At 39.1% G+C, this 12,360-nt stretch overlaps 2 protein-coding genes across 5 annotated transcripts in view; one reads left to right on the forward strand and one right to left on the reverse strand.

Moving 5' to 3' along the window:
- Positions 1-12,360, forward strand: part of rad51 (RAD51 recombinase) — an 88,773-nt gene that overhangs the window by 41,967 nt on the left and 34,446 nt on the right. For 3 of the 4 annotated variants that reach the window (XM_088404082.1, XM_088404083.1, XM_088404081.1), the window contains exons 9-10: positions 1,184-1,305; positions 4,774-9,171. In XM_088404082.1, the coding sequence (XP_088260208.1) occupies positions 1,184-1,305; positions 4,774-4,897 (246 nt within the window). In that variant the 3' untranslated portion in view covers positions 4,898-9,171. Of the gene's footprint in view, positions 1-1,183; positions 1,306-4,773; positions 9,172-12,360 lie in introns of those variants that run through there. The other variant, XR_015863887.1, reaches the window with a different exon arrangement.
- Positions 5,816-12,360, reverse strand: part of ube2j1 (ubiquitin-conjugating enzyme E2, J1) — a 33,282-nt gene continuing 26,737 nt past the window's right edge. The window contains exons 6-7 of the mRNA XM_088403982.1: positions 7,320-7,451; positions 5,816-7,194 (exon numbers count right to left, since the gene is read on the reverse strand). Of these exons, the coding sequence (XP_088260108.1) occupies positions 6,916-7,194; positions 7,320-7,451 (411 nt within the window). The 3' untranslated portion in view covers positions 5,816-6,915. The remainder of the gene's footprint in view (positions 7,195-7,319; positions 7,452-12,360) is intronic.

Raw genomic sequence — 12,360 nt, forward strand, 5'->3', positions numbered from 1 at the left:
CTGCACACTACAGTTGCCCAGTTATCGGCCCATATAACTATGTTCATATGCAGTCAATATTCATAGTCAATTCTCTAGTCAGAATAAGATGAGGTTATGCCAAAATATGGGTTTCTGAAAGATTTGTTCCTTTCCTAATTTCCACCCTTTTGGCAAGTTCTTAAAACCACTCAAACTTGAAATTGTCCATACCTTTATCATTTTTCCAGTAACCGTTCACATGAAATTTTTACATAACTTGCATTTTCTAGTTTATGAATATAATAACTTGTTTGTGATACTGTACAGTAGTTATCTGGGGAAATACACAATTTAAAACATGACATTCACATTATCTGTATTATGGGTCACCAACCTTTTTGAAACCAAGAGATACTTTTTTTTGATTTCTCACAATAATTAAGACACAGCTGTAGTAAATATGTAAATCAAGTGTAATATATAATGTATATGTCACATATGCGGAATCGTTAGTAAAATTCCTAGAAAACCACAAGTTTCTATCACTTCTAAACTATTTGCAGAACAGGTCTGCGGGCTGCTCATGTGATCCTAGGGGGCTACCCAGTGCCCTCGGTCACCATGTTGGTGACCCCTAATCTGCATGATAAGAATATTGGTGATGCCCTACTGTCTTCTAGTTTGCTGACAGAAGATATTATTTACAGTATTGCAATTTTGTTCCAAATACTGGTGACAATGGGCATCATTCACTAATCATGCGTACACTAAATTTAACACAAAAACCTGTGGTTCAATAATATCCTCTTACGTGAATTCGTACATATTCTGTGAGCACATTAATTTCTGAGAATGAACACCCTAGGTTATTAACATTTTGAGGCAATCTTGTCTCATAAAAGTTTAACATTGGCGAAGATGCTGTCAAACGGATGCCATTTTAGGGACAAATTCAAATTTGTCATCAAAATGTGGCATAGACTGCACACTGCAGGAATGCAACCAATTCAACTTCTTCTCAGAGTAACAGCATTAATGGATGTGGACCAATATCATTAAAAGTCACACCGCACCGCAAAGATACACTTATTTATCTTTTCATTGTTATTCAAGTGTTTCTCAGTTGTACCATACATAACACACATAAAAAGGCTTTATTGTCATAATACATATGTGATCCTTCTTTTAGTAATTATTTCTTCTAAATCTCTCTCCTCAACAGTTTGGTGTAGCAGTGGTAATAACCAACCAAGTGGTTGCACAGGTAGATGGTGCTGCCATGTTTTCTGCTGATCCAAAGAAGCCGATTGGTGGCAACATTCTCGCCCATGCGTCAACTACACGGTAGGTGGCAGAGTTAATTGAAAGGTCAGCTTTAGCATGGATGACTCATCATTCACCAATGAGCTCAGTCTTAATCCTTTTTAATCAGCAAATATTAATTTGATTTGCATTTTTAATGGACATAGCGAAAAAGGCATATGTCCACACACCTCTTGTGTGAGTCAGAGAAGGGGGCCGACAAATTATCTAGAAATCATTGCATTTATTTAGTTCTAATTGCAAGGGTGCTCAATGCCCTGATTGTGGTCAACCGAATATCCGCCATGAAATTGCACTACACAGGTGAAAAATAGGAGAGTCGCGAAGTAGCTAGGGATCACTGTAATATAAAGGAGAAGATTGGCTAGCAAGCGCATTCTCCCCGTATTTTATTGCACTTCTGGCCCATTCCTATTAGTTTCTGCCCAGTAAATGTGTCAATCCCGCCGGCAAGATCACTGCGAGATCAGAGGAGAAATGTTCGCGGCAAAAGTTTGTGTGTGATACCGAAAGAGCTTAGTTAGGAGATTCGTGGTCGAGTACTATTTCGTACGTACTGTAGATATGATGCCGCTTTCAACAGTGGATTAACCAGCATTTGGAAACCTTGTCAGCAAGATCCCTGGCGCAACAAGCAATCATGAAAATTAGCTTACCCACTGTACAATTGCTATTAATAATAGTTGATTAATAGTTCTGGTCAATAAGTATAAAGATGACTCACACAATAACAAAGGCTAGCTGCTAACGTTAGCCCCACCAAAACCATCTATTTTTGAAAGATCTGTCCTTAACATCTGCTGACTGAACTTGAATTTGAATATTAACATTGTAAATGTGAAATGCACTGTTTTTGCCTTAAATTTCATGTCTTTCCGATCCGTCTGGTCTCGTGCTTAATTTTCATTTTAACCACCGCACCATCTGGGGGCAGCACTTACGTGCTTGCAATCATTTAGTGACTGAAGAGGAATGCAATGCATTACGTTTGGGTAGCCTAGTTTCAAGCAGCAGAGTGACAGTCGATTTGCGATGGGAAAGTGTGTGTTTAGTGACTGTTGGTATCGGGAATGGCTGATGAAAGTAGAAAACGTTCATGAAGCAAGGTAATTAATAAAAGAATATGTCTTTTTAACAACTGTCTTGGTCATAATCCAGTAGGTCTATAGATGCTTTTCACGGCGCGTCATCAGCTGCGTCATAAACCCGGAAGCCGCCATCTTGGAGTTACTCGGTACCATAACTGCATGGGCACTACATATATCTGCAACATAGTTCGGAAAAATGGTCAATTATTGCCGTGTTTCGGGTTGCACAAATCCAGATAAAAGCATAAAAAGGAGGATAGCACGACTGCTCAGAGTCTGCTGATATAGCCGCCATCTTCCCCGAGACCCAAGTGAGGATTATTGGTACAGAAAAAGGACGGATGTATGTGCATTGTATAGTATGCTAGATGCATCACTTTCTTTCTATTAGTTACTTGGCTATAACTACATTGTCACAGGAATGTGTCTGGAATTACTCTAGGTGGTTATTTGATTGTCATTAAACTTTAATCCATTGAATATTCATTTTAATTGTTTTTAATAGTTAATAGTAAAAGTAAATAAAAAGTATTTATTGGCTGATTTGACCTACATACATTGTGGATGATTTTCCAGCTCTATTGCTGACTCTCCAAATTTATAAACTGTAATGTTTATTTTCCAAATTCATTGTCATGCTTATCAGTGAACGGACTAAGATGTATTATTTTCTCACTTCAATGTATCTTCAACAAAGGATAGAAATTGAGAATTTGATGTTGGACTTTTGCTAATTTAATTCAAATCAATCCTACTTCACTGAGTTCTTCTACTTCACTTGTTTTCCTTTTGCAGAGTGACTTCTCTGTCAAAGTTATACGAAAGATCTGACTTTAAAATTAGCTGTCCTCCCTGCTTCACTGTAAATTTGCACAATTCAAACTCATATCACCATTACAACAAAAAATTGCATTTGAACATTTTTATTCACCGTTTAAAATCGTGTTAATCATGTACAATTGTCACATTAAAGTAACGTTAATGATTAGCTAGGCAAAAAGTGATTACGACCACACCTGTTGTAATATATAACTCTACAATCCTATACTTATAGTTACACCGTGCTAGGAAAAACAATCTTTTAACATCCACTAAACTGTATTGCTAAACGACCCATATTTATTATTATCCAATTTAAAATTGTGCAACATTCCTTAAATACAAACAATTTTAACTCACAATACTCTCCCGATCTGCCATTTTTTAAAATATCTATACACCAGGATTAAGGCCTTCCCAGAAAAAAAAAAAACAATTACACACCCCCATTTTCCTATAAATGCAAAACCCAACTCCAGGGGGTAGTTGTTTTGATGCCTTTTGTGGAACTACACGCCCCCATCCTACAGCCTGCAATTAGACCCCTCTCATTATGACCGCAGCTGCGCGAGACTTCAAAGGAAAGGGCTAACTGTTCACTTACTGTAGTGTATAAGGTTTAATCATTTAAGATTGAAGTAAATATGTGTACTGCAGTAGTTCAGGGCTCGTGGCATCTGCATTTAGATACCTTGTCTGTCTGTTTGTGGTAAGTAACACTGCAGCCTAAAGGAACCCAACCCTGACCCCCCCCCCCCCCCCCCCTTTCTTCTTTTCCACAAAATATCAGTGGCAGTGTTATTCAAGAAGTCGTTTACATTGTAAAATTGACAACTAACACCACATGACTATCAAGGAAATGTTTCTAATCTAAGGAGTCTATGCAACCATGCACTCACTATAAATATGAATGAATGTTGCGTATGCTATAATTAAAGATTAGCTATCTATGCACATTTGTGTGTTGACTGCCTTTAGTTCCAGTTATACTTGCTGGCTCAATGTTGATATGAGAAGCACTTAGCCAATTTTGACTTATGGTCTGGGTCTCCACAGATTTTAATGTGCACAGTCAGCTGAGCTGGCCCGCCTGGTTCACCGACTGACGGCTTCGGATAAGATATTTCCAGTACTTTCAGCAAGATGTTTAGGTCAAATAATTTTTTTTTTGTTAAGGATGAGTTGAAAAGTCTGTTCAAACCACTGTGCTTCTCATTTAGTTCTTTGCAAGCCCCACCCAAGGAAAAAGAAAACCTTTCATTCCCCCCTACTCGTTGCACCACCTATAAATAAGATTATCGATATACAAAGTGTATAAGTATACCTTAAAACATTAACATTAACAAGAGGAAAAAAAGCAATATAAATCAACCTTCAACAATACTACTGCAGACTTCACACACACGAACATTTATGACGAACGACTCTGATAGGCAAGACATTCAACATTGTGCTGCGATGTGGCTGCCTTTCACAAAACAAGTTTTCAGAAAAGTTTTATCAGTTAACATTATGTGAGTGCACACTGACATCATGCATCTGGATTGTTTCTCAAATCCAAATGTTTTTTTTTTCCTTGCAGACTGTATCTGAGAAAAGGCAGAGGAGAAACAAGAATCTGTAAAATCTATGACTCACCTTGCCTGCCAGAAGCGGAAGCCATGTTTGCCATTAATGCGGATGGGGTAGGAGATGCTAAAGACTGAGGAAGTTGGACAGCAGACAGTATAAAACATCTAAACCCCCTATACTGGCAAAGGTAGCGAGCTCTTTTGCTCTTGTCAGCATTGCTTCAAGATTGCTTAAAACTCCCTTGCAATGAGCAGTACAGGCAAACATTTTGGCAACCTTGGACCCCTACGCGATCCAAAGAGCTGCTACCTTCACACACACTCGCCAACATTCACCCCCAGTGCGATAGGGGAATAACCAGATCATTAAATTCTGGACAGTACCATTATTGCTAAGAAAGATATAATCTGAAAAGGTCAGACTGAATCAAAGAAATGGTTCTACCTGTAAATGTGCTGCCAAGGTTTAAATACAGAATAAGAATTTAAACTATTAATGTGACAATTACAGTGTACATGATAAACATGTTGAAATATATTTTCTGTTCTCTAGTAAGTGTCTGTTTAATGTGTTAAAGCAATGTTCAGTGTGGTACATTCTGCTCTCAAGGTCTTAAGTGATCGTGTCGCAATTTTCGAATTTGAAGAATTTTGTCAACTATTGATAAAATTTGTGACTTTGTCTGAATTTGACGAAGTCAGTTGCATTCCTTTCAAATTGTGCCAAATTTGGTGCTGGTCTCACCATTTGAAAGCCTTAGAAATAATCCGTTGAACTAGTCATTCATTCAAATTTGCAATAAAGCAAGTTGAGAGCTAAGCGCTCTTCCCAGCCCAAAACATCGTTCATGCTGTATCTATTTTTTCTGCGCTTCTATGATTTCTATGCTTTGAATCCAACTTCAGGAGTGGAGGGTGATTAAATTCACACACCAGTTATTAATGCAACGTACACGCTCAATGTCTACTCCTATGTAACTGGAAAAAGTGTCCTACTGCAGGTACCACACATTGGTGACTCGATATACAACAAAAACAAGCCAGAAAAAGGGCTCTGATGGCACATTTATTTCAGTTCAGATGAAAAGCTGTGATCTCGTTGCAACAAGTTCTCTCTATTTAATTAAATGATGCTTTGGGGAGTAAAGTGTCAATTTGACAACAGATGGCATTAACCATTTTTAAAACTGCATGACAATCTAAGGGCAGGACACGGAAAGATGCTGGAGTGAGTGGGACACATCTATACCTATAGCAACAAGCATCAAATTAATGGGGTCCCAGGTTATAAGAAAAGAGAAGGTGTTGATTTTGCCTTTTTTGGAAGTTTTCACTTTACTCAATTACCAAAATAAGGTAAACAAACAACAATCAATATCCTGGGCACTAAGCAATCACATCTGCTATGGTCCATACGTATCACTGTGATTCAAGCAGCCCTCACTCACAAGTCTTTTTTTCAAAAGCCATTAGTCATGATACAAAAAAAAAAAAAAGCCTATCACAACTGTCACATACACAGCAAGGAAAAAGCAAGGTTTTGCAGAGCTTGATTTACTAGAAAATGACACTTTTTGAGATTATTCAATTGTAACTTGCATGTTCTTGCTTAAGTGATTATCACTCTTTGTATTTTGTAATGTGCACATTGACATCCCTTCTTTGCCACAGAAGGCCATCCCTGAATGCTTTGTTCAACTACTGTATGTGCAAGCAATTTATTCATTCAAATCATTTTTAAAAAGCAAAATAGCACAAGTCTTCATTCTAAACATTGCTTTTTATTTTAGGCCTGCACAATGAAAGCTAATTGTAACTTCAGCATATTTCTGCTTCAGCTCTCAGCTGATATCCCTATGCGCATGTTTAAATGCTTGCTGCCTGCTTAGACTGTAATACTTTGTACTCAAGTATATTGCAGTCCATACATTTCTTTGAAATTTGCCAGGGTGATGATTACAAAATGAGTGCCTGACAAAGTCTACAGTTCCGTCAACTTAGCCTGTCGTTTTTAAAATATTACTTGACGTTCAGCAGTCCATCAGCACCGACTGACAGCACTGACTGCCCACCTCTGGCGCAACTGCAGCTGTTCATGGTACTAGAGGCTTTATTTTAGAACTATTTTAAAACAAAGTTGCAAAGTGGAAAGGTCACAGCTCATAGTCAAACTTGTACTCATGGGCCAGGTAGATCCTTCGGAAAAAAAGTGCAGCAAGAACCAAAGAGAGCACCACTATGAGCATGGCAGTGCCCGCGTGGCTACCATCTCGCGGCTCGTGAACCCTTGCAATTAAGGCTGGCCTGTTTGGGGCTTCTCTGTTGTCTCTTTGTTGCTGGACGCGACGTGGCCGGGCATTGTGAAGACCTGTCTCAGGAGACAACGGAGTTTGCAGACTCTTCCCTGCTCTGGTACACGTTGACACTTCTGTCTGTAAAAGTGGATAAATGGAACCTTTGCAACTCTAAAATGTATTTTTTTGGTAAATAACCTGTTTTAATGACTTTGTTATTCGTATATATGAAAAAAGGTCATATATACCTCAAGCGTACCTACCTGCTCAGTCTGCGACTGATCGGCAGCTTCGTAGCCTGAAGATTTTGAGGTTCCTTCCTGGGGAACACTGGGAATTTTGTTGTTGGCACTTTCACCCTCACTTGCTCTTTTACTTGATGAACTTGACTCTGTCTGCATTTACACAGAAGAAATATTTTATACAATACAAATCTTTTATTATATGCCGACAGCAATGGCTTTTAACAAAATCATTTAACATCATATAATGTCAAGAATACAATTGTTAGAATAGCTTATCTAGATTATCTCATATTTGTTCTTGCAACGTGTATATTAGAACTGTAGACATCGATATTTTCTGATGGAGCTGTTGGTGAAATGCATGTGAGTAATCGATACATCTCCAAGGGCAGAACAGCATGGACTCTAACCTGCATCCCCTACAAAGCATGGGGGTTGCATGGACGCGCACCTACCCCCCACTATCACAAACTGTTTGCATTATTGCCAAAACCTCTGCCAGGTAATGTGATGAGGGCAATGGCGACACATAGTGGTGAACGCAGGTAGTGCAGCGATGTGATGGAATAATGCGCCATGTTGATGTAACATTGAGCCAAATTGATGTAAAATTACCATGTAAATTATTGGCTTAAGATACCAGTCAGAATTGACCTCGACTGGAATAAAACAAATAAATGAATATAATATAAATATAAATATATTATAAATAAATATATCATAAACAGCAGACACCAAATCATCTCTGAAGACAACCAACATTAAAGAAGTCCATGAAGTCAACTCACAATGAAGACACATTGTGAGGCCATAAGATCAAAGCAAGCTTTTAGCAATAAGTCATGCTCAATATTATTCTGTAACTGCCATTGGAAAAAGTGTCAGTTGATCACAAATGTTAAGACCTATGTTCATGTTTATTCTGTAAATGTGCACATATGATATGTTATTGCCTTTTTTAGCCTGATTTGAAATATGCAACTTGTTATTGCCATTTTAAAACTGTATCTTTGATCAAGATATAGCTGAATCATATTGGAATGTTCGTGTGTTCAAGTGGAAAGTTACTAAACGGCCAGCACAGACACTGAGCTGCCGGGTCAGCATACCAAAAGAGGAACAAATGCCCATGTATGTTTATTTTTGGTGGAAAGGCTGCTGCCTGGCCTTGAGTTGACATTAGTCATGTCCGATCGTTCGATTAAAAGTGCTCAAAGTGTCACAGTGACACTTTCACTTCCTCCATTTAAGGCTAAGATCGTTCAAAGTATGTTCCATTACGCGTACATCGAGTCATGGGATTGGGGTCCTATAAAAAGGCCAACACCCAAAACTCGTAGCTTCCTTTTTTGCCTTTGCCTGCCAAAAGTGTGAGGACCCTCTCCAGGCTTCAGGTGTAAACCACCAAGTCGGAGTAGGACTCTGTCACTCTCAGAATTGGACACTTTTTAAATTCTTGCGACGTTGTTAGCCTTCGGAGGATTTCAAGCAGCAAACCGGTAAGGAAGTCATTCTAAATTCTAAATCCATCCGATAGCCCAACTAATAATGTCATTAATTCGCAATGTAGGAGAATTGAAACTGATCACTTTGATTCTCTTCCAAAATTGGTATTAGACTTTTTAGAAGCTTTCCACTCCTTTCATTATGTTTTAAATCCCTTATTTCATTATACCTGTTTTTGTGCATGGTTTTTCATAGCCTTGGACGAAGTTTTATCTTAATCATTTATTAGCTGAAAGACAAAATGTATTGAATGTGTTTTTGTGTTTTATGTATTAAGGGGACTTGGTAGGCCCAGCCATGTACTTTTTGATACTGTGAATAATTATTTGCTTTGCTTTCGCTAAATAAATACTTCAAAATTTCATTCTTTATTCTATCTCTGTCATTCTTATAAACCAAAATTAGAGATCCTCCTAGTCTTTTGTAAGTGAAGTAATGATATTGCCCTTGCATCGGCAGTGCCATTCTTGATTAAAGTTTAGTTACTCAGAGTTGGTTGAAGTTAAAACAAACGTACCCGAGTGGTCGTATAAGACTGCTAAACCCTATTCTGGTCTTAACAAGTGCAAATGATCTTTTAGAACGAGGAGCAGCCATATATATAATTTGCGTGTTTTTTCTACCTTCTCGTCTCAACGGTTACTCGACGAGTCGGCGGATTAAAGTAAGATGGGTAGACGCTTAAAAACTTAAAGGCTGTGAGCACCAGAACGTATCCTCTTCGACACCGGCTTACGCAGATGTCCGTCGCCCGGCGATACAGCGTTAGAGCTGTGCTGGACTAACGGGACGTCTTAACCCTTTAAACGGAGAGTCGGTCAGGACTGTTAGTTGTCCTCAGATAGCTGACAGGACTGCGGTAAGAGCAGATCAGTCAGGGAGCAATGGCTTTTGTACCTAGGGCCATCCCAAATGAATAAATAAGGAGCGGAGAGGACAGACCAGAAGGAGATCTGAGACGATCAGGTTCCTGCCTGCTTTCCTTGCAAGAAAAAAAAAACCTTGTTGTCTCCCTCCTGTTTGTTGTTTATAAAATGTTCTAGTCTTGAACCTAACAATCACAGCTGTTTTTCACATGTCTGGTTTGAAGCCAATAAATGCAACTCCGGGCGCTGTGCAGATGACATACTTCCAATCCATGTATACTTATAGCACACCATGCATATGAGAGTGCAAGCTTTTTATCATATCACACTTTTCACACATACAAATCCAAGTCAGAAGCATGCAAATATTACTTAAAGTGAAACCCAGCCTGCACATGCTTTGTCCTAACAAAAGGTAATGTGTTTATCATGTAGAACAATGCTTACTGTATAAAAACAAAAACAGTTGAACAGCATTGTGCCCAAGTTCCATACATGTATCCCACGGTTATTTTTATATCATTGAACTTTCTCTCTGAGCTGTTAGCCCTTTACAGCAAGCACATATATAAACAAAACTACAATTGTGGAACACTTCTGCGGATCGGTGGTCCGTGATCAATCATCGGCCTTGGCAAGATAGCAACACACAATCTCATCTGTGAAACAGAATTTGAAAGCGATGAGTAGAAATGAATGAGCAGTTAGCAGCTTGCTAACCACCGACATGAGTTTTTCGGGCAAAGAGTTTTCAAGCGAAAAGTAACATCAAGAAACGTGTGCACTATATTATCTTCTAATGCCGTGCTCAGATAGAGCGGGAAGAGCGGACTGTTTTGTGTTGTAGTCAATGGAGTTCGTGCGCGTCGGGCTAGCGGTGGACGGGATGGAGCAACTTAATTACGCGTGACGAGAGAAGTTTAAAAATATTGAACTTTTGTCGCGTGTCACTTAAGCCAATCAGCTTCTGGAACGTTCACCGGGTCACACAGGGCAGGAATGAATCATGGCGGCTACTTTGCGGTCACCGGAGCTACCCAACACGGCCATCTGAGCTTTCAATACAAAACAGAGCCAAGCAAGAGCCCTCACCTGGCTTGTAGAAAGGCGGAAGGGAGAACTTGGGCCAACTCACATGTGCAGCATTTGCTTCCTTTTTTAACAGCTGTTGAACCGTAGTTACTGTGCTAAGCTAACGATAGTGCAGCAGTGACAGCTAGCACTGTATCGGACACTTGGTGTGATATTGATGCCGTAAAGCGCGGGACACGCAGTGTAAAAAAAAAAAAAAAGAACAAAGGTGCTGTAGGAGAAACTATTGGCTCTGCCACATCCCGGAAAAGTGAAGGTTCTCAGCAATGCTCTCCTTTCCGAATCCACTGTAAAGTGCACAGCAAGCTCACTCCCCTCCCCTCGCGTGACACAGTTGCGTGAAAAAGTGAACATCTCAAACTCCGACTACACGCCTCGCTCCACCTCAACGCGGCATAAGATATGTTGTAAGAGCCTCTGTTAGACATTAACACAAAAATCCGCACATATACACACTAGCACAACTCGAACAGGCTTTAATACCTCTCCCATGCAAGATATGTTGTAAGAGCGTCTGTTAGACATTAACACAAACATCTGCATTTATGCACACTTGCACAATTCCAACAAGCTTAGATACCTCTCTCCCACGCACGCAAAATACAGCCTAATACAATTGCATTTGGTTTTAGTCAAACGCTTTGCGTTGTGTAAAGCAAGCAACAGCTTGGTCCAAAAAATTTACTGGTCTTTTGCGCCACCTATTGTCTTAAAGTGTTACACACGAGTCATTTGAGAAATTTCTATCTTGGCCTATCTTGACTTGACTTGGCCCACTTATTCCCAGCACTGGTTATACTGTATATCATTATTGTAACAGTCACCACAAAAAATGGACCACATTTGAAAATGTGATAACACTGAAAAATAAACATATTCTGACCCATAGTATGCAGTTTTATTTTATTTTATTTTTTATTATTTATTTATAAACCCCTGCAGGTTGCTGTGTGCTCCTGAAGTTGAGTATTCACAAAAACTGCAGAAAAGTTTTAGTTTGGCATTTCATTTTTTTTTTTTTGTCTGTTTTGGCCAAACATGTTAATTTTATTGCATGCCTAATTTACACAGTGTTGTGGCGCATATTTTGAGTACTTTTTTTTTTTCAAAAACACAGATATATTGGTGAAGACATTCGCAGAAAACAAACGTATGAGTCGTTATAATGAGGTAACCCACCTACGTGTGATTGCGTGATCAAATATTTGAATTGGAAAAGGAGTAATTCAGATCTTTTTTGAGTTTTTAAAAACTCTGACTATGAGCTTATTCAGGTAACCGTGCTTTAATATAGCCTTTAGAAACCCAAATGTTCCTCAAATTTGGGTTTTAAAAGGGTTACTGACTGCATGTAAATGGCGTGTGCAGTTTATCATGGGCACATATGGCAAGCGGCGTCTCCTTCTGAAATGTTCAATCCCACATTGAAAACTCACATTTTGGCTGCAATTGGCTGGCTCGAGACAGCTGTGATAGGCACCAGCAAACCTGTGACCCTTGTGAGGACAAGTGGTCAAGTAACTTTTTTTTTTCCCAAGTAAATACCCCACTTAGATGGTGGCTTCTTATGATGTTAGTTTGACTCAATTTATTTC

This window comes from Hippichthys cyanospilos, chromosome 20 (genome assembly GCF_059441005.1).
Source record: "Hippichthys cyanospilos isolate Australia breed blue-spotted pipefish chromosome 20, RoL_Hcya_1.0, whole genome shotgun sequence".
NCBI classification, from domain to species: domain Eukaryota; kingdom Metazoa; phylum Chordata; class Actinopteri; order Syngnathiformes; family Syngnathidae; genus Hippichthys; species Hippichthys cyanospilos.